The sequence below is a fragment of the Oncorhynchus nerka genome, linkage group LG7 (assembly GCF_034236695.1).
Source record: "Oncorhynchus nerka isolate Pitt River linkage group LG7, Oner_Uvic_2.0, whole genome shotgun sequence".
NCBI lineage: Eukaryota > Metazoa > Chordata > Actinopteri > Salmoniformes > Salmonidae > Oncorhynchus > Oncorhynchus nerka.
The window spans coordinates 56,173,652-56,199,947 of record NC_088402.1 but is presented as its reverse complement, the minus strand read 5'-3'; the positions used below and the strand labels follow the sequence as shown (position 1 = coordinate 56,199,947).

The window sequence follows — 26,296 nt, the reverse complement described above, 5'->3', positions numbered from 1 at the left end:
TGTATTGGTCACATACACATGGTTAGTTGATGTTATTGCGAGTATAGCGAAATGCGAAATGCAACATGTGAGTTGGGAATGTGATGTCAATAGGACAGCGAGCCACAGACGGTAGCACAAGAAGAAAAGGCAAACGGTTGGATACAAACACCCATGTTTTAAGTGGGTCTAGCCTTCCAATGCTAAGATACTCACATGATATTCTTCTTTTGACTCACAGATGGCGTCACTCGTTCGTTCTGAGGGGTGACTGCAAGTTCACACCCCCTCCTGGCTTACCCTACCGCCCTCCGTCCCTCGACCCCCACACACCCCCTCCCCAGCGTCTCTGGTTCGCTAGTTGCTATTTACCTCTGTGCTAATCCACACCCCCTCCCTCCCTCTTTCTCGCTCGATCCCGCTCTCTCACTCCTCCCCTTATTCCCTCAAAGCCAGCAGGCTGCTATTCGATACAGACGGCTTGCTACATGATCTCCTGGAAAACACTGTTCCGCATCTCTCTTGCCACTCGATGGCCAGGCCTTTGTAGATTATACACCAAGCGGAAGAGAGATGCCAGCGCCAGGACATTGACTCCTTTCCTCCTTCTGCTTCCCCCTCCCCTTCCTTAATCTCCCACCTCTTGATCTCTACCCACCCCCCGTGCCCTCTCCTGTCCTGTGCCCCCTTTCCTCCCAACCTACCCCTCCCCTACCCTACCTAAAGTCCTACTCTCCCTCTTACCCCCTTGACAATGTTACCATGCATTAACTGGCTTCAGCCTTTCCTTGCCTTGCTTTCTTCCACCTTGCTGACTCGGGGCCACAACTGTCCGTCCAGCTGCCTGTGTCCAGACCACCACACCGTGGACTGCCAGGGCCAAGGTCTCACCCACCTCCCAAGCCCCATCCCCCTGGATGTCCGGCGCCTCCTGCTCTCTGACAACTGGATTCCCTTGATCCCCTCGGATTTCCTGGTTCTGTACAGCGACCTGGTCTACCTGGACCTGAGGAATAACTCCCTGTCTGGGTTGGAGCCTGGCACCCTCAGCACATCGTCCCGCCTGGTCTTCCTGGACCTGGGCAGCAACAACCTGACAGAGATCCAGTCAGAGACCTTTGGAGAGTCCAGGAGCCTGATTAAGTTGCGGCTGGGGAACAACCCCTATCTTAGCCAGGTGGAGGAGGACGCTTTCCTGGGTCTCACCTCGCTGCGGGTGCTGGAGCTGGAGAGAAACGGCCTGCAGGGGCTGGACGTGGGGGTGCTGGAGCCTTTAACCTCACTCCGGGTGCTGCGCCTGGAGGGCAACCCCTGGGTGTGCAACTGTCACTTTGCTAAACTCTTTGTGTGGCTGATGGAGAACCGCCACAAGCTTCCAACGGGTATGTAAGCTGATTAACAGCACGTTAACATCTTTGCCTGTGCTAGGACATATAAAACCACTATTTTGTCAGCCCACTTGTTTTTGATTCAAACAACTCACTATAAGCCAATCGTTTACAGAATTAGAATCCAAAACTGCACAGTACACTGAAAGACAGATAACGTAACGTGCATAACAGTGTTTAGTATGAAATATCTCTACACTGTGTGTCTACAAATATGGTTCCTCCTCTTTATTTTAAATGGTCTAATATCGAGTAAAGAGCTATTGGCGAACAACCTCATCGTCATTTATTTCATGTGCAGTTTGTTGCTCATACTACTGATAATTCTGTATAGATATGGACAGTTCAATGTTGTCACAAGATCACTCTGAAACATCTTGATAAGTATTAGAAAGAGAGAAGATAATTCTGGAAGACGAGTGGAGGGTCCCAGATTACAGATACCAGATTGTGTCTGAATAATGAATTAACCATATGCCTCATTAGAGTGTGTTCTCAGATATTATACTCGATATTTTGGTGGACACACTCTTACACAAAAAGGTGCTATCTAGAACCTAAAAGGTTTAATTGGCTGTCCCCATAGGAGAACCCTTTGAAGAACCCTGCTTGTGTGTGTGTATGTTTGTATGTGCATGTTCTAAAATCACAACAAGGAGACTGTTTATTGACACTATCCAGGTTTCATACTCAAAAACTGCACTCTTAAAAAAAACATCCTTACTCTCATGGAAGAACCCTTTTTGGGTTCCATGTAGAACTCTTTTGACTCCAGGTAAAACTATTTTGGGTTCCATGTAGAACCCTTTCCACTTTTTTTCTAAGAGTACAGTGTTTGAGTATGAAACCTGGATAGTGTCAATAAACAGTCTCCTTGTTGTGATTTTAGAACATGCACACGCACACACACACACACACAAGCAGGGTTCTTCAAAGGGTTCTCCTATGGGGACAGCCAATTAAACCTTTTAGGTTCTAGATAGCACCTTTTTTTTGTAAGAGTGTGTCCACCAAAATATCGAGTGGGTAGATCACATGTAAGATCTTCAAGATGAAAAAGATACGAGGCCAGGGAATCAAATTCAATGGGATCTGAATCACTTAATTGATCATAATATACCCGCATTGTTTATGTAATTACAGACAATAAGCATTACATATAGCTTCTGATCCACACTCTGTAGTGTTGCCATATATATAGACAATGAGGGTATTGTCTATATAAATCTTCCTTGTTTGCAGTGCTGACAGGTTATTGCACGCAGTATATGCTCACTCTCATTCTCCGGAGATCCAGTGCTATGGTGAGCTCTGACCTGAGCAAACGCTCTGTGAGTGGAAGTCCAACTCCATATTTACATATTAACTGCTTCCCAAGAGAGTTAGGCCAGTGCTACTTCACCCTCTTACATCTTTATTAAGGGCCATACAAATGAGGTACACCAATGTCAGCTGGAATTAGGGCCTGTATTGAAGTAAGCTATGTGGGTACATCCCAAAAGGTACCCTTTCCCCTTTATAGCGCACTACTTTTGACCAGGGTTCATAAGGAATAGGGTGCCATTTGGGACACAACCTATGTTATTACAGTACGCTAATCAAAGCAACAGGGTGTTCTATGGATCATATCAATTGATCAAATTGGCACATTGGCAATCTTCACAGTGGATTTCATTTCAAAAGCTGTGCCCTGGGCTCCAGAATGATTTGGGGGCACATTAACACCTAGTTTTCAGTGAGCACAGACACATATACACACCAACACTATGGTGCTTCCTACATGCTCTTTTATAGGCCTTAGCAACTGTAGGCTTTGGCCTCTACTGTATGTTGACCTAAAGGACATGTGGGTTGTACAGTGTATTTGACACACAGGCAGACTTACTCCTTCCCATTGTCTTTAGGAGAAACTCGTTGAATGCCATAATCATCTTTTCATCATTCTGACAAGGGGACAGACTAGAAACATGGATCGGAGTGTATACACCAGGAAGAAATGGAGGTCTGATGGATTAGGCTAAACGAGACCTTTCCTCACTGATTACTCAATTCCTGACTCTCTGAGGCAAATCACAATCAATGTTCTTGTGTGAACTACAGCCGTGAACAAACTAGAGAATGAAGGGCACGGAATAATGGACCACTTGCTGAACTGGACACTTCCACAGAGCCATTCAATCAAGCCCAGTCACTGGGTTTGTGGGATAAGTCAAAAACGTAATTTTCTCTTGGACACTGTAATTTCATTGGACACCGTAATTTCACTGACCCAAACAGTAACAACTTTCTTTTCCCCACTTTGCTGTCAGGGACATTGCTCTGTCAGATCCTGATTGAGATCGTCTTGATCTGTTAGGCATCTGAGAACATGAATAGACACATTGAAGCCTAGTGTACTCCCAGGTACTGTATCAACAAGATGCAACAAAGCTCAGATAAAGGGGCAACTGCAATTGGCAGATACGTTTTTTTTAACTTGTAAATTAATATACCCATTGATTCTTGAAGAAGATAACCACTCTGTTAATGTTTGAGCCTCAGATTGCCCGTTTAAGACGCATTCACTGGGGATATATCACGAACGGTGCCTGTAGGTGAATGTGTGTAATCACACTACAGCATAGGTCAAGGATGAACAATCAGCATCTATTATTCACAACTACACTTCATTTGATACTGATGACAGCATGCCATTGACACTGACATTATCTAGTCTAATGTTCCATCACTGTAAAAGATACTCCATCGCTCTGCGAGTGACACACGATGCGTGGGTAAAATCATCAGGGAAGCCAAGCCCCCCCCTCACCCCCCAAAATAGCCATATTACAATCTACAGTGCCTTTGGGAAAGTATTCAGGCCCCTTGACTTTTTCCACATTTTGTTATGTTACAGTCTTATTCTAAAATCGATTAAATTGTTTCCCCCCCTCATCAATCTACACACAATACCCCACATTGACAAATATTTTACAGAAGTATTCAGACCCTTTATTCAGTACTTTGTTGAAGCACCTTTGGCAGCGATTACAGCATCGAGTCTTCTTGGGTATGATGCTTCAAGCGTGCCTGTCACACCCTGACCTTAGAGAGCCGTTTTATTACTCTATTTGGTTAGGTCAGGGTGTGATGTGGGGTGGGCATTCTATGTTTTGTATTTCTGTGTGGTTGGTCGAGTGTGGTTCCCAATCAGAGGCAGCTGTCTATCGTTGTCTCTGATTGGGAATCATACTTAGGCAGCCTGTTTTGCCAACTTAGTTGTGGGTAGTTGTCTTTGTTAGTGGCCTGTACAGCCCTAGTAAGCTTCACGTTCGTTTTTGTTGTTTCTTGTTTTGTTGGCGACATTTATAATAAAGTAAAATGTACGCTCACAACGCTGTGACAGTGCCACACCTGTATTTCGGTAGTTTCTCCCATTCTTCTATACACCCACCACTGCGACTTGTATGCTCTAGTCGGCTGGCCCTCGTTACATATTCGTCGCCAGACCCACTGGCTCCAGGTCATCTACAAGTCCATGCTAGGTAAAGCTCCGCCTTATCTCAGTTCACTGGTCACGATGGCAACACCCATCCGTAGCACGCGCTCCAGCAGGTGTATCTCACTGATCATCCCTAAAGCCAACACCTCATTTGGCCGCCTTTCGTTCCAGTTCTCTGCTGCCTGTGACTGGAACGAATTGCAAAAATCGCTGAAGTTGGAGACTTTTATCTCCCTCACCAACTTCAAACATCTGCTATCTGAGCAGCTAACCGATCGCTGCAGCTGTACATAGTCTATTGGTAAATAGCCCACCCATTTTCACCTACCTCATCCCCATACTGTTTTTATTTATTTACTTTTCTGCTCTTTTGCACACCAATATCTCTACCTGTACATGACCATCTGATCATTTATCACTCCAGTGTTAATCTGCAAAATTGTAATTATTCGCCTACCTCCTCATTCCTTTTGCACACAATGTATATAGACTCCCCTTTTTTTCTACTGTGTTATTGACTTGTTAATTGTTTACTCCATGTGTAACTCTGTGTTGTCTGTTCACACTGCTATGCTTTATCTTGGCCAGGTCGCAGTTGCAAATGAGAACTTGTTCTCAACTAGCCTACCTGGTTAAATAAAGGTGAAATAAAAAAAAATAAAAAAAGATCCTCTCAAGCTCTGCCAGGTTGGATGGGGAGCGTTGCAGCACAGCTATTTTCAGGTCTCTCCAGAGATGTTTCAATCAGGTCCGGGCTCTGGCTGGGCCACGCAAGGACATTCCGAGACTTGTCCCGAAGCCACTCCTGCGTTGTCTTGGCACTGTGCAGATGGTTGTCCTTCTGGAAGGTTCTCCCACCTCCACAGCGGAACTCTGGAGCATTTGCTTACCTCCCTGACCAAGGCCCTTCCCACCCGATTGTCCAGTTTGGTCGGGTGGACAGCTCTAGGAAGAGTCTTTATGGTTACAAACGTCTTCCATTTAAGAATGATGGAGGCCACTGTGTTCTTCGGGAACTTCAATGCCGCAGACATGTTTTGGTACCCTTTCTCAGATCTGTTTTTATTTTTAATGAATTTGCAAAACTTTCTAAAAACGTGTTTTTGCTTTGTCATTGTGGGCTATTGTGTGTAGATCGCTGAAGATTTTTTTTATTTAATCAATTTGAGAATAAGGCTGTAAGGTAACAAATATTGAAAAAATTAAGTGGTCTGACTACTTTCCAAAGGCACTGTATGTGTTGTGATAATTGCATTGTTTGCTCTATAACCTGTTCATATGCCTTGGCACCGTGATATACAGTATAGGCTAAAGTCGAGACAACAAGAAGACACAGTAGCAGAATCAATTCAAACACACATTTGTTCCATTATAAAACCTTAGAGCAACATCTGCACCAGCTCCGATACTCGTCGGATGTGGCAGGGCTTGCAAACGATTACAGACTACAAAGGGAAGCACAGCCGCGAGCTGCCCAGTGACACGAGCCTACAAGACGAGCTAAATCACTTCTATGCTCGCTTCGAGGCAAGCAACACTGAGGCATGCATGAGAGCATCAACTGTTCAGGACGACTGTGTGATCACGCTCTCCGCAGCCGATGTGAGTAAGACCTTTAAACAGGTCAACATACACAAGGCTGCGGGTGCCAGACGGATTACCAGGATGTGTAATCCGAGCATGCGCAGACCAACTAGCAAGTGTCTTCACTGACATTTTCAACCTCAAACTGAGTCTGTAATTCCAACATGTTTCAAGCAGACCACCATAGTCCCTGTGCCCAAGAGCATGTAGAGATGAAGTGCTTTGAACGGTTGGTCATGGCTCACATCAACACCAATATCCCAGAAACCCTTGACCCACACCAATTTGCATACCGCACCAATAGGGTGCATGCCCTGTCCCCTCCTGTACTCACTGTTCACTCATGACTGCATGGCCAGGCATGACTCCAACACCATCATCAAGTTTGCCGATGACACAACAGTGGTAGGCCTGATCACCAACAACGATGAGACAGCCTATAGGGAGGAGGCCAGAGACTTGGCCATGTGGTGTCAGGACAACAACCTCTCCCTCAACGTGATCAAGACAAAGGAGATGATTGTGGACTACAGGAAAAGTAGGACCGTGCAAGCCCCCATTCTCATCGATAGGGTTGCAGTGGAGCAGGTTGAGAGCTTCAAGTTCCTTGGTGTCCACATCACCAACAAACTATCATGATCCAAACACACTAAGACAGTTGTGAAGAGGGCACGACAAAGCCTATTCTCCCTCAGGAGACTGAAAAGATGTGGCATGGGTCCTCAGATGGTCAAAAGGTTCGAGAGCATCCTGACTGGTTGCAGCACTGCCTGGTATGGCAATTACTCGGCCTCCGACCGCAAGGCACTACAGAGGGTAGTGCATACGGCCCAGTACATCACTGGGGCCAAGCTTCCTGCCATCCAGGACCTCTTTACCAGGCGGTGTCAGAGGAAGGCCCTAAAAATTGTCAAAGACTCTCTGCTACTGCACAGCAAGCGGTACCGGAGCGCCAAGTCTAGGTCCAAAAGGATTCTTAACAGATTCTAACCCCAAGCCATAAGACTCCTGAACAGCTAATCAAAGGGCTACCCAGGGCCCTATTTTACGCTGCTGCTACTCTCTGTTTATAATCTATGCATAGTCACTTTAACTCTACCTACATGTACCTATTACCTCAATTACCTCAACTAACCCCCGCACATTGACTCTGTACTTTTATTTTCTATTTTTTACTTATCTATTATTTTCTTAAAACTTCTTAAAGCATGGTTGGTTAAGGGCTCGTAAGTAAGCATTTCGGCGTAAGGTTTACACCTGTTGTATTCGGTGCATGTGACACATACAATTTGATTTAATTTGATTTTATAGGCAGCGTCAGACAATGTAGGCATTATGTTACTCAACCCTTCCCCACCCCCAAACTCATCACCACCAACACCGAAACCATACATCTCATACATCTCTCCATCTATTTGCAATTTAGCATTCTGGTCCTCTCCACAGATAGAGCCAGTGACAGAGACAGAGAAAGAGAGAGCAGGACAGCCAGTGTCTGGGCTGAGCTTGTTGTGCTGCATGGTGAGATGAGAGGAGAGCCACGTGACTGGAATATCACAGAGCGATGAGGTCACTGAATCTTTCCGCATGTGGAAAACCCCTTCTGGTCTGACTGTGACTCACACACACACACACACACACACACACACACACACACACACACACACACACACACACACACACACGCACACACGCACACACGCACACACACTTGATAATGATGTATTCTGACTGCTGACCACAGCAGCTACAAACACAGGCATGCCAAAATGGAAGCATCCGAAACTGCCTTTATTATCATGACTGAAGTACACCATATGTGATTTTAGATTAATGTTTTATATTGAATACCTTTTCCAAAAACAGCTAATACCGATTGAATTTTAAATCATTCTGATTAGTGCATTAGTGGAATAGATTGGGTTATTTTACTAGGAAACCATAGCCCCATTGATGCCCCTTATCATTATAAGTAAAATAATCCACAGTATAATCTATCTATCCTCATAATTTCAATTTGATCAGATAATTTGGTACTGTTCCATTATTATCTGTTACAGTGTATGATTTTATTTCATTCTGGTATGATATGTAATCCCCAGAGTGCAAATATAAGTCTATTTCTTGTTCTGCACACTTCTGTTTTTATCATGCAATAATTGAAAGGTTTTATTAGTCATATGTACAGGATACACATGGCATACACCATCCAACTAAATGCTTTCTTTCTGGTTCCTTCTTGACAATACAACAACAATAAGAAATAGTCAAAGATAAGAACACAAACATAGTAAATGGCTGAGTAGAATATATATATATATTTTGCATAAGTATAATATAGGATGGCACAATTTATAGTCCAATATTTACATGTGTTTTGCGGAAGGGGGGATTGGGTGGAAGGTGTTTAATTGTGCATTATTTAGCAATAATAATAGGAGTCTGGTAGAAGCAGTTGTGATGTGTGTGTAGCATGAATGTGTGTGTGTGTGTGTGTGTGTGTGTGTGTGTGTGTGTGTGTGTGTGTGTGTGTGTGTGTGTGTGTGTGTGTGTGTGTGTGTGTGTGTGTGTGTGTGTGTGTGTGTGTGTGTGTGTAAGTCGCTCTGGATAAGAGCGTCTGCTAAATGACTTAAATGTAATGTAATGTAAATGTGTGTGTGTGTGTGTGTGCGTGTGTGTGCATATGGATGAATGTGTGGGTGTGTGAGTGAGTGAGTGAGTGCATGAGTGCTAAGGTGCGGAGAGTCAGTGCAGGTGGTCAGTCCAGTTCAAGTGTTCAGCAGTCTGATGTCTTGTGGATAGAAACTGTCTGAGCCTGTTGGTATCAGACCCGATGCTCTGATACCGTCTTCCCGACAGTAAGGGAGTGAACAGCATGTGGCTGGGCTGTTTGGGGTGCTTGATGATGCTGGGCACCGTTTCGAGTAGATGTCCTGGATGGGTGGGACCACGGTCCCAGTGATGTACTGGGCTGTCTTCATCACCCGCTAGAGGGCCTTGTGGTTATGGATGGAGCAATTCCCTTAACAGGATGTGCTGCAACCAGTCGAGACGCTATCGATGGTGCAGCGGTAGTATTTGGAGAAGAGATTTCTTTAGCTGCCTTATGAAGTGGAGACGCTGTTACACCCTCTTGTCAAGAGTGGTGTTGTAGTTGGTCCATGTCAAGTCCTCGGCGCTGTGGACGCCGAGGAACTAAAAACTGCTGACTCTTTCTACTGCAGTCCTGTTGATATGGATTGGGCATGTTTCCTCCTCTGCTTCCTGAAGTTGACAATCAACTCTTTTGATTTGCTGACGTTGAGTGAGAGTTGGTGTCCTGGCACCACAATACCATTTCGCTTGCCTCCTCCCTAGAGAAGGACTCATCATTGTTGGTTATTAGGCCTAAAATCGTGGTGTCATGTTGTTTGCCTCGCAAAGAAGGGTACCTGTAGGTAGAGGAGTTCAAATAAAAAAGCAGATATTGAATATCCCTTTGAGCATGGTGATGTCAGATGTTTACATACACCTTAGCCAAATACATTTAAACTCAGTTTTTCACAATTCCTGACATTTAATCCTAGTAAACATTCCCTGTTTTAGGTCAGTTAGGATCACCACTTTATTTCAAGAATGTGAAATGTCAGAATAATAGTATAGAGACTGATTTATTTCAGCATTGATTTATTTCACCACATTCCCAGTGGGTCAGACATTTACATACACTCAATTAGTATTTGGTAGAATTGCCTTTAAATTGTTTAACTTGGGTCAAACGTTTGGGTAGACTTCCACAAGCTTCCCACAATAAGTTGGGTGAATTTTGGCCCATTCCTCCTGACAGAGCTGGTGTAACTGACTCAGGTTTGTAGGCCTCCTTGCTCGCACACACTTTTTCTGCCCACAAATTTTCTATAGGATTGAGGTCAGGGCTTTGTGATGGCTACTCCAATACCTTGACTTTGTTGTCCTTAAGCCATTTTGCCACAACTTTGGAAGTATGCTTGGGGTCATTGTCCATTTGGAAGACCCATTTGTGACCAAGCTTTAACTTGATGTCTTGAGATGTTGCTTCAATATATCCACATAATTTTCTTGTCTCATGATGCCATCTACTTTGTGAAGTGCACCAGTCCCTCTTGCAGCAAAGCACCCCCACAACATGATGCTGCCACCCCTGTGCTTCACGGTTGGGATGGTGTAATTCAGCTTGCACGCCTCCCCCTTTTTCCACCAAACATAACGATGGTCATTATGGCCAAACTGTTAGATTTTTGTTTCATCAGACCAGAGGACATTTCTCTAAAAAAGTACAATCTTTGTCCCCATGTGCAGTTGCAAACCGTAGTCTGGCTTTTTTATGGCGGTTTTGGAGCAGTGGCTTCTTCCTTGCTGCGCGGCCTTTCAGGTTATGTCGATATAGGACTCATTTTACCGTGGATATAGATACTTTTGTACCTGTTTCCTCCAGCATCTTCACAACATCCTTTGCTGTTGTTCTGGGATTGATTTGCACTTTTCGCACCAAACTACATTCATCTCTAGGAGACAGAAAACAACTCTGCCCTGAGCGGTATGACGGCTGCGTGGTCCCATGGTGTTTATACTTGCGTACTATTGTTTGTACAGATGAACGTGGTACCTTCAGGCGTTTGGAAATTGCTCCCAAGGATGAACCAAACTTGTGGAGGTCTACAATTGTTTTCTGAGGTCTTGGCTGATTTCTTTAGATTTTCCCATGATGTCAAGCAAAGAGGCACTGAGTTTGAAGGTAGGCCTTGAAATACATCCACAGGTACACCTCCAATTGACTCAAATGACGTCAATTAGCCTATCAGAAGCCATGACATCATTTTCTGGAATTTTCCAAGCTGTTTAAAGGCACAGTCAACTTAGTGTATGTAAACTTCTGACCCACTGGAATTGTGATACAGTTAATTATAAGTGAAATAATCTCTTTGTAAACAATTGTTTTAAAAATGACTTGTGTCATGTACAAAGTAGATGTCCTAACTGACTTGCCAAAACTATAGTTTGTTAACAAGAAATTTGTGGAGTGGTTGAAAAACAAGTTTTAATGACTCCAACCTAAGTGTATGTAAACTTCCGACTTCAACTGTATATTAATTAGACTTTGGATGGTGTATGAAAACACCCAGTCACTGCAAAGATACAGTTATCCTTTCTAACTCAGTAGCTGGAGAGGAAGGAAACTGCTTAGGGATTTCACCGAGGCCAATTATGACTTTAAAACAGTTACAGAGTTTAATGGCTGTGATTGGAGAAAACTGAGGATGGATCAATTGTAGTTACTCCACAATACTAACCTAAATGACAGAGTGAAAATAAGAAAACCTGTACAGAACACAAATATTCCAAAACATGCATCTTGTTTGCAATAAGGCACTAAAATAAAACAGCAAAAAATGTGTCAAAGAAATTAACTTCATGTCCTGAATAAAATCATTATGTTTGAGGCAAATCCAACACAACACATCACTGAGTACCACTCTTCATATTTTCAAGCATGGTAGTGGCTTCATCATGTTATGGGTATGCTTGTCATCGGCAAGGACTAGGGAGTTCTTTTTAGGACAAAAATAAACTGAAAATATAGCTAACCATAGGAAACTGGAGTTGCTTACCAAGATGACATTGAATGTTCCTGAGTGGATTAGTTACAGTTTTGACTTAATAAATCGGCTTGAAAACCTATGGTAAGACTTGAAAATGGTTGTCTAGCAATGATCAACAGCCAACTTGACAGAGCATGAAGAATTTTTAAAAGAATAATGTGCAAATATTGTACAGTGCAAAGCTCGTAGAAATTTTCCCAGAAAGGCTCACAGCTGTAATCTCTGCCAATACCATTTCGCTTGCCTCCTCCCTAGAGAAGGACTCATCATTGTTGGTTATTAGGCCTAAAATCGTGGTGCCATCAGCAAACTTGATGTTGTTTGCCTCGCAAAGAAGGGTACCTGTAGGTAGAGGAGTTAAAATAAAAAAGCAGATATTGAATATCCCTTTGAGCATGGTGATGTCAGAAGTTTACATACACCTTAGCCAAATACATTTAAACTCAATTTTTCACAATTCCTGACATTTAATCCTAGTAAAAATTCCCTGTTTTAGGTCAGTTAGGATTACCACTTTATTTCAAGAATGTGAAATGTCAGAATAATAGTATAGAGACTGATTTATTTCAGCATTGATTTATTTCACCACATTCCCAGTGGGTCAGACATTTACATACACTCAATTAGTATTTGGTAGAATTGCCTTTAAATTGTTTAACTTGGGTCAAACGTTTCAGGTAGACTTTCACAAGCTTCCCACAATAAGTTGGGTGAATTTTGGCCCATTCCTCCTGACAGAGCTGGTGTAACTGACTCAGGTTTGTAGGCCTCCTTGCTCGCACACACTTTCTCTGCCCACAAATTTTCTATAGGATTGAGGTCTAGGGAGTTCAAAGCTCGTAGAAATTTTCCCAGAAAGACTCACAGCTGTAATCTCTGCCAAAGATGATTTTAACATATATTGACTCAGGGGTGTGAATACTTATGTAAATGAGATATTTATGTATTTCAGTTTCAATAAATCTGTCTCTGTTCTATTATTACCCAGGGGGTTGATCTGGTGTCTGCTAGTAATACACTGGTTGGAGCAGATTGCTATCTTCTTTCTGTATAAACCAAAGCAGATAGATCTGATTGCAACATGGACATTTCACAAACAAATATTTGCCTTGGCGAGGTGAATAAAGAAAAGTTGGAGAAAATCCTAAGGAAAAACCTTATATGGGGAATTATGTAACAGGAGTCACGTGTGTCTGTGACAGGTGTTCAGTGAAGCTCTTTAAATCACACCCAACGACGACACAGGGAACGCAGCCTGGCACGAAGCACATGTATTTATATGGCTATTAAAAGAAAATCATGAATTCCTGTGGAGTGTTAGGTGTTGATTTATGGCAATGTGGTTCTCTGTTGCAGTGAGTAAATTCAACACTTGATAGTTTACACTATTATAAGAGGGACAACTAAACACGAACATCAAATTAATGTGGTTTTGGGACGTGATGGGATTCGATGGGTGTGGAAAATGACGAGACACGAACACACACACAATATAGTAGCTACTACTGTAGGCGTACTAGGCTATAGCTCCTGTAAGGCAAAACAATGGCACCCATCTGGTCTCGCAGTGTCCTCACTTACACTGTTACAGTAGGAGGATATCACAGACTAGCCATTCTTGGTGGATTTCAACCACGGTCAATGCATGCCATTTCAAATTGTATGGTCAGCATGCTATTCAACAGTACTTTCAACAGACAAGACAACAATAAAAAACCTGTGTAGGCTTTTTATTCAGTCATCAGAGAGAGGTCAGCTCCAACATGCATTTAGATCTGAAAGGAATGAATAGATGCAATATGATGAAAATGCCACTAAACATACAGGGCAGAGTGTAGCTGTTACCTTCACTGTTAAGCTATTACCATACTTACAGTGCATTCAGAGAGTATTCAGACCCCTTTACTTTTTCCACATTTTGTTACATTACAGCCTTATTCTAAAATGGATTCAATAGTTGTTTCCCCTCATTAATCTACACACAATACCCCATAATGACAAAGCAAAAAGAGGTTAGAAATGTTTGTGAAAGTATTAAACATAAAAAATGAAATATGACATTTACATAACTATTCTGACCCTCTACTCAGTACTTTGTTGAAGCACATTTGTCAGCGATTACAGCCTCGAGTCTTATTGGGTATGACGCTACAAGCTTGGTACACCTGTATTTGGGGAGTTTCTGCTATTCATCTTTGCAGATCTTCTCAAGCTCTGTCAGGTTGGATGGGGAGCGTCGCTGCACAGCTATTTTCAGGTCTCTCCAGAGATGTTCAATCAGGTTCAAGTCCGGGCTCTTGCTGGGCCACTCAAGGACATTCAGAGACCTGTCCCGAAGCCACTCCTGCGATGTCTTGGCTGTGAGCTTAGGGTCGTTGTCCTGTTGAAAGGTGAACCTTCGCCCCAGTCTGAGGTCCTGAGCGCTCTTGAGCAGGTTTTCATCAAGGATCTCTCTGTACATTGCTCTGTTAATCTTTCTCTCGATCCTGACCAGTCTCTTCATGGTCTGAGAGTCCTTTAGGTGCCTTTTGGCAAACTCCGACTGGGCTTTCATGTGCCTTTTACTGAGGAGTGGCTTCCGTCTTGCCACTCTACCATAAAGGCCTGATTGGTGGAGTGCTGCAGAGATGGTTGTCCTTCTGGAAGGTTCTCCCATTTCCCACAGAGGAACTCTGGAGCTCTGTCAGAGTGACCATCGGGTTCTTGGTCACATCCCTGACCATGGGCCTTCTCCCCCGATTGCCCAGTTTGGCCGGGTGGCCAGCTCTAGGAAGAGTCTTGGTGGTTCCATTTAAGAATGACGAAGGCCACTGTGTTCTTGGGGACCTTCAATGCTGCAGATTTGTTTTTGGTAGCCTTCCCCAGATCTGTGCCTCGACACAATCCTGTCTCTGAGCTCTACAGACAATTCCTTTGACCTCATGGCTTGGTTTTTGCTCTGACATGCACTGTCAACTGTGGGACCTTATATAGACAGGTGTGTGCCTTTCCAAATCAAGTCCTATCAATTGGATTTACCACAGGTCTACTCCAATCAAAGTGTAGAATCATCTCAAGGATGATCAATTTAAACAGGATGCACCTGAGCTCAATTTCGAGTGTCCTAGCAAATGGTCTGAATGCTTATGTGAACAAGGTATTTCATTTTCAAAAAATTATAAAAACCTGTTTTCACTTTGTCATTATGGGGTATTGTGTGTAGTTTATTTAATCAATTTAGAATAAAGCTGTAACGTAATAAAATGTGGAAAAAGGGAAGGGGTCTGAATACATTCCGAATACAATGTATATATTTAAATTAATTTCAGATCTACACTGTGTACAGGCTGGGGTTTATTTGGGATTGGACCATAGAGTGACTGTGATCCAGACTGTTTTCTGTTTCTCTCTCTCCTCTCAGGTATGGAAGGGTTGGAGTGCTCCCTCCCCATGGACGGGAGTCTTATGTCCCTGAGTCTGCTCTCTGAGGCCAGTTTCCGGGAGTGCCGGGGCTACCTCTCCCTCACGGATATCCTCATAGTCATCTTCTCGGGGATCTCCGTCTCTGTGGTAGCCATCATAGCCAGTTTCTTTCTGGCCTCTATGGTCCACTGCTTCCAGCGCCTGGGCAAAGCCGGTCAGGCAGACGAGGAGGAGGGCAACGACTGAGGGAGAGAAAGAGCGTGATCTGGGACCAGATTCAGTATCACTGCAGACATTGCAGACCCTGACTACATACCTTGTAAGAGGGCCAGGAAGATGGGCATGAAAATGGAAGAGTAAGTCAAGGACAACAAGGGAGTATTTGGCCCAGGAATTGGGCCAAAAGGCTCTTACCATGTGAATTTCTGCTCGCTGCATTGGTGGCAGTCAGAGGCACACCAGGAGGGGTGCTAGGGCAGTGGGTTAAACCATACGCTTGAATAATACAAATGTTTTCTTAGCACTGCCTTAGTGTACACAGCCTTACTACCTTACTTTGGAGAGATCCTCCAGCATTCCCTTGAAATCGTAGTACTATATTTGGGCTGTACTTTTAAGTCTAACATGAGGTAAAATTACTTGCACCACCCTGTCAAAGAGGACTATTCCTCTGCTGCCAGGGGCAAACAGATTCTTTGAGATCTGGGTTGAGCTGAGAGGTAAAAGGGCAGAGAGGAGGACAAGGGACAGGCACACTGGAGTCTAATACATAACTATGTCCATTGCAGTGATTTGAGTAGCAACCTACTTAACCTCTGTTTACCAAAGAGCAGGCTGAATGAGAAGATTCTATTGTTACAATATAGAACACAGAAACGGGATAGCGTGAGCAATCAACATGGATGTTAGACTCAACTGTGACACAAACTCTCAAATGCAAAATCAAGTAAATATGGAGGATGTTGTTACAATATCTGTTTTTGGAGCACAAATGTAGCCTGACTATGTTTGGCGAGACAACGCCCTAAGGAGTTGGCAAGAGAGCACAAACAGTCTGGCACTTAGGCTAGCACAAATGTAATATTGGTTCAAAAACAATCACACATTAGGTACAGTATACTGTATAGCACAATATGCTAAAATAACCTGCCATTTATGACCCACAAATGTAACTATGGAAATAATTATATTATACAGCTTGTACTGTAAGTGGACCAATGTATTTTTCCTGTTTCAGGCATAATTATTTTATTTATTTTTTACATTTGAACAAAAGATTTATATTGATACTGAAGCTTTTGGTGATGTTTTTTTTTTGTTTTGTTTTTTGTACAAATGAAGTCTTCTCTTGTTTGTATGGGGATTTCACATGGTAACAGTATTGTCACATCGGCAAAGACTCTAATTCCAAGCTAGGAGGGCTAAGGTAAAAATGAATTCAGTGTTTCGTCGTCTTGATCATCCTTGATGTTTGGGCCTTCCAGCCATTTCCTGTGTTGGCCTTTATATCCTCAATAGACCAGCAGCTAGTAGCAGCCAGGTGAAATTGATGAATGAATGCTATAGGTCAATGATGTCACGTGTATTGTTTGGCTAAGAGAATAGTGAAACAACTGGTAGATCATAAATGAAAACCAGCATAGTCACAGATGCTTCAAGACCTGAGTTTTGAGCGGGTGTCCACCTGCCTCACTTATGTTGCTTCAGTCAAACTGTATCTGTCTCTGGCGCTTGTAACCCACCAATGAGATTTGCTGGCGCTTGCAACCCACCAATGAGATTTGCTGGCGCTTGCAACCCACCAATGAGATTTGCTGGCGCTTGTAACCCACCAATGAGATTTGAGATCCCAAAAACAGATGAAAGGGCTTTTTTTTCTGTCATGATGCACCATAACAAACACCTTGAAAAGATAATCATGGGGTTGCAAAGTGCAATATAACAAACATGTAAAGAGATCAAATAAAGTGGTAAAATACACACACTAACTTTGCTTTAAAACTTTGATTTCACATACCTGTCTTGTTTCTTTGAATGAAGACATCGGTCAAATATATTTGTATTTGATTGATTTAACTCTTATATAACAAGGTGTCTTAATGGAGAACCAATTCTCATTTGCAATAATAACCTGTTGGAACAAGAAACACCCTGCTACGCATGTGTAATGTAATGGTATTTATCTCTGTCAAACAAAACTTTTACATGTCAACACGGAGCACTTCTTTCACATGCAACACAACCTAAATATGGTTGAAAAATCCCACTTCCGTTATATTGTTTGAAACTGTGGCCTGTAGAAATGTCCTATTTCTCTAGTCCCGTCTCATGGATGTATACCCACATACAGTAGCATCTTCCAGAGAAGAGCGGATGTTCCTGTCCAACTAAAGGATCCCATATGTGGCCAATAGGGTTGACCTTTGCTCTCAATGAAATCTGTTTGTTTCGGTCCAATAATCACAGCTCCCATAATGCTACAGCTGGCATCCATATCCCACGCCATAGAACAGAGAGGTGAGGATGGAAAGGCACCCTCGTTGTTATTTGGCATGTGGTCATCAGATTTGTTTACCCTACGAATATAGAGTATATTCTTATTTGTGTTATAATACAGTAAAATTGGCAGACTATCTGAGATAATACGCAATAGAGATAACCACTGTCATACCAGCTACATCACTGTCTAGGTTCTGTTTGATAGGATAACACAACACTGTCCTGTTATTGTTCTGATAGTAATATTTTTCTTTAAAACTTGTATATATATCATGTATTTGTATGTCCTTGTGGACTTGAATGATGTTATACACGCTGAAATAGTGCCTTGTGCACTGGGAGTCAGCGTGCTGTTAGAAAGTGTCGGCGAAGGGAGATGAACAATACTGTCTCGTGTGCTGTAAAACAACTGGATGGCATAGAGTTGAAGCCTGTGGGCACGGCACACACAAGCAAAGGGAACGGATGAACAGCGGGGTGTTGAGTCAGAACAGAACTCCGACTCCAACACGCCACTGATGAAGATCAGAGTGGAGGGATGGTGAGCCATTCTGCCAGTGCCTCCCTCCTCATCCTTTATGCCGTGCAGTCAGCTGAGCCACCATACAGAATGGACAGAAGTAGGATGAGAGCGGAGGAGGGGAAGGAGGATTTTCGGGAATGAGGATTTTCCCTCGTCCACTGAATTCCGGTTGTCGCCATGGTTACATGGCTGGAGGCCAGTTCGGGTTGGAAGCCGAAACTGCCAGAGAGGAAGAGATTTCAAAATTGCTACGTCACTGCTCGCTCTTTCTCTCTCCCCCGTCTACTACATTGAGACGGAAAAAAACAAACAGCTGAATTATACAATGGCATTATAATTCTGATGCCACACACTTATGCAAGTGAGGACACAACTTCACTCAATCGAATGCCTCAATGTTACACCCTCTGAGGATGGATGCACGTAAAACAAATACCGTCCCTGTTACGTGTCCAATGATCCACATCTACTTAATGTGGCTTACCCTGCAGAGATAACCGGCGGTGGCCTGCAGGGCAAACAAAAATATGTAGAGAACATAGGAAGTAATACTACACCTTGAGTGAGTTGAACATTCTGAATAATTGAACAGCAGCTGAACGGTATGAATAATTTCTCTGTGGTCCACAAAAGGGATTAGAGTGACAGGGGTCCATGACCACGTTGACTGCCACAGCACCAATAAGGGACAAACGACTTGGAACCAGTTCAAATCTAGAAATCCAGCGATAAAGATAGTGGCATTATGGTGCCAATGACTGAAATCAGTGGTTAGAACTGGAAGGAACCAGAACACCGGAGTACCACACAACAATTGTATGTATGGGGCACAGAGACGAGGTAGTAATTTGAAAATCATGATAAGAACTACTATTGCACACAGAGTCCATACAACTTATTATGTGGGTTAACAAAGGGGGTTGTTGACTCAAGACATTTGAGCTTTACATTTTTTATGAATGTGTAAAAATCCTGAAAAACGTACAGTACCAGTAAATGTTTGGACACACCTACTCATTCAAGGGTTTTTCTTTCTTTCTTTCTTTCTTTCTTACTATTTTTTACATTGTAGAATAATAGTGAAGACATTAGAACAAAGAAATAACACATATGGAATCATGTAGTAACCAAAAAAGTGTTAAACAAATCAAAATATATTTTATATTTGAGATTCTTCAATGTAGCTGCCCTTTGCCTTGATGACAGCTTTGCACACTCTTGGCATTCTCTCAACCAGCTTCATGAGGTAGTCACCTGGAATGCATTTCAATTAATAGGTGTACCTTGTTAAAAGTACATTTTTGGAGTTTCATTCCTTCTTAGTGAGTTTGAGACAATCAGTTGTGTTGTGACAACCTAGGGTTGGTATACAGAAGATAGCCCTATTTGGTAAAAGACCAAGTCCATATTATGGCAAGAACAGCTCAAATAAGCAAAGAGAAACGACAGTCCACTTTAAGAAATGAAGGTCAGTCATTGCGGAAAAGTTCCTTAACTTTGAAAGTTTCTTCAAGTGCAGGTGCAAAAAACATCAAGTGCTGTGATGAAACTGGCTCTCATGAGGACCGCCACAGGAAAGGAAGACCCAGAGTTACCTCTGCTGCAGATAATAATTTCATTAGAGTTACCAGCCTCAGAATTCTGCAATTAACTGCACCTCAGATTGCAGCCCAAATAAATGCTTCAGAGAGTTCAAGTAACAGACACATTTCAACATGAACTATTCAGCGAAGACTGCGTGGATCAGGCCTTCATGGTCAAATTGCTGCAAAGAAACAACTACTAAAGGACACCAACAACAAGAACAAGATAAACACATGATAAAATAATGTAACCACACAATCATCTCAAATATCACATTAAGAAATCAGAGAGCTGCTCCGACAGGACTGGTGTGTGTGAGAGAGAGAGAGAGAGAGAGAGAGAGAGAGAGAGAGAGAGAGAGAGAGAGAGAACAATATTAATCCTTTCCCATTAGAGCCCGTGAGGGTGAGGGGCTTCCCATCTCCCCCTTGCCTCGCCCGTGCAGTGTCCAGATGTGGAGGGTTACAGATCTGTGAGCTGGAACAGATGGCCCTATTTGCCACTGTGGGCCTGCCTTGGATTATGTGGTGGCACAGGACCAGTCGGTGGAACGGATGGGGGTGGAGTTTCTGGGGGCAGTGTAGTGGGAAGATTAACATCTGCCAGGGCTTAATGCTGCTGGACGTGCTGGGTATTGGAGGTGGGAAAGTATGGAGGGGTTATGCTTACAGCATAGGGGAGACCGAGTGTGGTTATTACCATAAGGATGTAATAATGAATGTGTTTTATGCAATTGTGTGGTTATTACACTGTTTAGTCTTATGTGTAATTTCTCAGCCCCTTAATAACGAATTTAACTCTGTTACACATTATTTGAAACAATACACCAATCCATTTTCAACCTAACATCATACAATCAAAATTCTAAAGTGGATTATAGTGCGATAAAGTGACTTTTCATATATGTAAAGGAGACAGGCTACAGCAGGCTAGAAAAGGCATACGGTGTTAATAGGAATGGATTTGGCCAGTTTGTTAAGTGTTTAGATATACTTGCTGACTCAACAAAATAGAACTAAGAAGTACTTAAGTAAAGGAACTATCCTGTCCTGGTGAATCGACTACACCCAAGATAAGCTGGAAATGATTTAGATTTAGGTTTTGAGGTGTGTGTGTGTGTGTGTGTGTGTGTGTGTGTGTGTGTGTGTGTGTGTGTGTGTGTGTGTGAGAGTGTGTGTGTGTGTTTGTGCATGTGGGCGTACATGTCTCCGCGTGTGTGCGTGTTTATGCGTGCATGTCCGTGTGTGTAGCCTCCTGGTCTAGTGACCATAGCGATTAGATTTGTGGGTCTGGCTGGATTAGTGTTCTCAGTATGTTTAGCAGATCTGATGAAGTCTTGGGATCAGGCCAGCCCAGTAATTACAAAAGGGTTTTTGAACCACAGTGGGGCCAGGAACGAGAGTCATTAGTAGATGTTGACAGTAGAGATGGATGGGTGAAGGAGGGGTAGTAAATCATGAGAATCTAATGGATGTGGTGTTACTCCAGATTTAAATACTGCCCTGGGATTAGATTTGGCACCTGGTCGCACGAGATTGCATTTCTGTAAACCAGTATAATTTCATAAATGTTTCCACTGACAACATTGCACAGGCCATTTTATGGCAGTATGTCGTAGTGGAATCAAATCAAACTCTTTTTCCCAAGTGCATTTTCACTTCTAGATACAATCTACATTAAAATGGGGAATACATTTTATTTTTACATTTCAACCATAAAAATATAGTAAAAAGCTAAACTAAAATAATGAAATTATACCAGTTACATCGGCCATATAGTACAAGTGTGTCTTTAAAACCTCAATGGACGGCACTGAGCTATCTGCTCCCCTTGCTTGTGAGCAGCAGTGTTAAGGATATCTCATTTAAAAGTGCATCAAGCAAATTTGAGCAAAACTGTAATCTTGTCCTATAAATACCCCACCACCCGCCCATCATGGTCTGCTTTGCTGACTCACTAAGTTATAGCTCCTGGCAAACACACCACCCACTAAAAATGTCACCCCTCAGCCAAAGATGGGTTTTGTCAACATGGTTTCCTCATTATTTTAACTTGCTTCATCTACATGACTTTGTATCACTGTGGCAATTTGGTTGACTAAACAATTTGTAATTACTTGGACCCATGAAATGTGCCATAACTAGGTCACAACGTATTGGCCTAATGTCTGGAGACAAAAGCTTCCTGGTTTCTGACATGTTGAATGCTAGATGGTTGTTTGATATACAGGCTGAATGGTAGATCAATGAGTGTGCACAGCACCAAGTTATACTGATGGCCAAATTGCACCCCCTTGTGATGAAAGCTAGATAGCAGGATCACAGAAATTAAAACATTTATATAGGCAAGCCATAGTATATATTTTGGTCAACTGTTGAGCATTAAATGACTACATAGTTATTTCTGAGGACATTGGAATTGTCTCATATAAAAAAATTCTTCATGAATTTAGTATCCCTTAAGCCCGCCAAAAAGTCAAAAAATAACAGATCGATTTCACGTCCAGGCATTGGGGTTCTCCTCGGTGCAATGTTTTATTTGAGTGGTTTCAGAGTCCCGCAATAATAACTAAGACGCTCATTTGTGTAAACTCTAACAGTTTTGTTCTGCGAGTGTCACTGAGTAGGCTGATACCCCATTTAATCGGTGTACAATCCATAGGTTAGGCTGAACAGTGAAATATGAATGTCCAATACACACAATAGACTGACTGGAAATGTGGTTTCTCACAATCAAAGTCCTCCAATAATAGCCAATATGCAAATATTTGTGTAAACTCTACATAGTTGTGTTCTGTGGATGTATCGGAGTAGGCTGATACCCCATTTCATGGGTGCACAATCCATAGGTTAGGCTGTACAGCGCATACAATGATGCCCTCAATGCAGTTCTTTAGTTGAATTCATATGACAACATCCAACCTTGTTTAGCATTATTGAGTCAGTCCAATTGTGGCATGATTTGACCATTTTTATCCGTTTGCATCCGTATCAAATTGGGACTTTTATTTTAAAGGTGAACTGCCGATTCCACTATTGTTGCTCACTCTAACAGTTTTGTATTTATTTGTATTGCAGAAACACCAGTATACATACAATAAGCTACTCAATACTGCCCCTGCAGCCATATTAATGTTTGGTTGTTTTTATATTTTTATCAAGTTATTCTGGAGATTTCCCGCCACACCTTCCCCTCTAAGCCCCTCCGCACTCCTCCTCCCTGACCCCTCATAATGTTGGAAGGACTTGTTGCCTGGGTATTCACATACCTTAGGAAAATATGTCAGCAGCCTAAATACAGACTAGCTCTCAATCGCCCTCCTTAAAGGTTCCCTGTCTGTCTGTCTGTTTGGTGACTCAGGGTGTCCACTGTCTGTTTCTACGATGACATCATCATCGCTCTTACCCTCATTTAATTTGACAACTCTTCAACTTGCCAAACATGATATGCTACCAGAATCCCTGCAGTATACAATATAGCACGATAATTATAATAACGTATCATACATTTGCTGTAGCACTGTAGCCCACCCTTGACTCTTGTCTTCCCAGGAGCGGTGGAACTAGAGAACCTCTCCCCTCTTAAGGATCGGACCCTTTTTTTCAATTTTCACCTAAAATGACATACCCAAATCTAACTGCCTGTAGCTCAGGCCCTGAAGCAAGGATATGCATATTATTGGTACCATTTGAAAGGAAACACTTTGACATTTCTGGAAATGTAAAATGAATGTAGGAGAATATAACACATTAGATCTGGTCATCTTTGAAACGCAAGAGAAAGGCCATAATGTATTATTCCAGCCCAGGTGCAATTTAGATTTTGGACACTCGATGGCAGCAGTGTATGTGCAAAGTTTTAGACTGATCCAATGAACCGTTGAATTTCTGTTCAAAATATTGTATCAAGACCCAACAAATGTGCCTAATTTGTTTATGAATAACTTTTCATGTTCAAAGCTGTGCACGCTCCTCAAACAATAGCATGGTATTCTTTCACTGTAATAGCTCATTTGGACAGTGCAGTTAGATTAACAAGAATTTAAGCTTTCTGCCAATATCAGATATGTCTATGTCCTGAGAAATGTTCTTGTTACTTACAACCCTTATGCTAATCGCATTAGCCTACGTCCTGCAGGGAACCCACCGATCCAGAAGAAGTTTTTAAAGAAAGATGCCCTCCAAGAGTTTGATATGCCCTTTTAGATCAAAGCAGGTAAGTGATCCATCAAGGTTACCATTGAAAATATTCACAAGAACTATTCAAATAATAATATTCAAACTCAATATGCAAAATGAGTTGTTAGAAATTGAGCAGACGATTGGCAGGAAATCTATAAAAGAAAAAGAAACTGGACTCCTGTTTTTTTCACACCATCAGATTGTTGTTCATTTCTGGGCACTCACTACACTTATCTCGAGTTCTTGCTGATCAGTCCCACTTGCGTGACCTTTTCTTTACTAAAAGAATGTAAACAAACGATCAGGATTTTCTCGTCTGGCAAAGGAAGTAAATTATTCAACATACTCATTAAGACATGGCCAACTGGATGATAAGTCTATGTCTAGTCAGTGCAACACAGTATGAAAACAGTCTACAGTTCTTTGTGGAACTTGAGGTGTGACATTGAGTTTCAAATCACATACCATTAGACAAACAATAGACACACGGAAGCAGCACTATCCATTTCACACAGTACGTGACGTTATTTGATCTGAGGATAGTGTGTTTGATAAGAAGAGGAGGCACCATTATGTTACAGTAGCTTCAGGAACCTCTTTATGAAGATAAACCGGATACAATACATAGAGTGTTATGGGTACTCTAGTACTTCATTCTACTGTACACCATACTTGTGCTCTCCAGGCTTCATTGGAAAGATCACGCCCCAGATCCTGTTCTACCGACCCCACAGTGACCCCTGGGTCTTCTCCATGTCCCAGCTCAATCTCTGACGAGGAGACGGAGAGGGAGGCTGAAACAGCTGCTCAAGGCACTCAAGGACAAGTGGAAGGTCGGTGGAAACGGTGCCAAGAATCCTGGAATCAGATTGAGTTGTAATCAGATTGTTGTATCTGTAGACCATATATGTATGCATTATATGTAGGTAGACAGCTGCAGTACTGTACTTAAACGACAGGTCACAACGCATTAGTCTAATCTTATAAATGTTATTATTGATTACATTTAATCAATGTTGTCTCACTTTTGGAATCATTGTATTAGGCTATTGTAGTGAATAGTGGCAGGCTAATCAAATCAAATTGTATTTGTCACATGCGCCGAATACAATAGGCGTAGACCTTACAGTGAAATGCTTACTTACAAGCCCTTAACCAACAATGCAGTTTTAAGAAAATACAACAACAAAAAAGTAAGAGAAAATAATAACAAATCATTAAAGAGCAGCAGTAAATAACAATAGCGGGGCTGTATACGGGGGGTACCGGTACAGAGTCAATGTGGAGGCTATATACGGGGGGTACCGGTACAGAGTCAATGTGGAGGCTATATACGGGGGGTACCGGTACAGAGTCAATGTGGAGGCTATATACGTGGGGTACCGGTACAGAGTCAATGTGGAGGCTACAGTGCCTTGCGAAAGTATTCGGCCCCCTTGAACTTTGCGACCTTTTGCCACATTTCAGGCTTCAAACATAAAGATATAAAACTGTATTTTTTTGTGAAGAATCAACAACAAGTGGGACACAATCATGAAGTGGAACGACATTTATTGGATATTTCAAACTTTTTTAACAAATCAAAAACTGAAAAATTGGGCGTGCAAAATTATTCAGCCCCCTTAAGTTAATACTTTGTAGCGCCACCTTTTGCTGCGATTACAGCTGTAAGTCGCTTGGGGTATGTCTCTATCAGTTTTGCACATCGAGAGACTGACATTTTTTCCCATTCCTCCTTGCAAAACAGCTCGAGCTCAGTGAGGTTGGATGGAGAGCATTTGTGAACAGCAGTTTGCAGTTCTTTCCACAGATTCTCGATTGGATTCAGGTCTGGACTTTGACTTGGCCATTCTAACACCTGGGTATGTTTATTTTTGAACCATTCCATTGTAGATTTTGCTTTATGTTTTGGATCATTGTCTTGTTGGAAGACAAATCTCCGTCCCAGTCTCAGGTCTTTTGCAGACTCCATCAGGTTTTCTTCCAGAATGGTCCTGTATTTGGCTCCATCCATCTTCCCATCAATTTTAACCATCTTCCCTGTCCCTGCTGAAGAA

General features: G+C 42.4%; 1 protein-coding gene across 1 annotated transcript; it reads left to right on the top strand.

Annotated features, from left to right (window-relative positions):
• The first annotated feature begins 443 nt into the window (after positions 1–443).
• On the top strand, positions 444–17,428 carry LOC115132787 (leucine-rich repeat-containing protein 38-like). Its single transcript, XM_029665526.2, has 2 exons — positions 444–1,361; positions 15,451–17,428. Exons 1-2 carry the CDS (start codon positions 734–736, stop codon positions 15,696–15,698), a joined length of 876 nt encoding a protein of 291 aa, XP_029521386.1. The 5' UTR covers positions 444–733; the 3' UTR covers positions 15,699–17,428.
• Positions 17,429–26,296: the final 8,868 nt, after the last annotated feature.

Excerpts from the sequence above, each read along its gene's own strand:
- LOC115132787 (XM_029665526.2), top strand. The coding sequence starts at position 734 with ATGTTACCATGCATTAACTGGCTTCAGCCTTTCCTTGCCTTGCTTTCT. Across the intron at positions 1,362-15,450 it reads CCGCCACAAGCTTCCAACGG|GTATGGAAGGGTTGGAGTGC; the intron begins GTATGTAAGCTG and ends CTCTCCTCTCAG.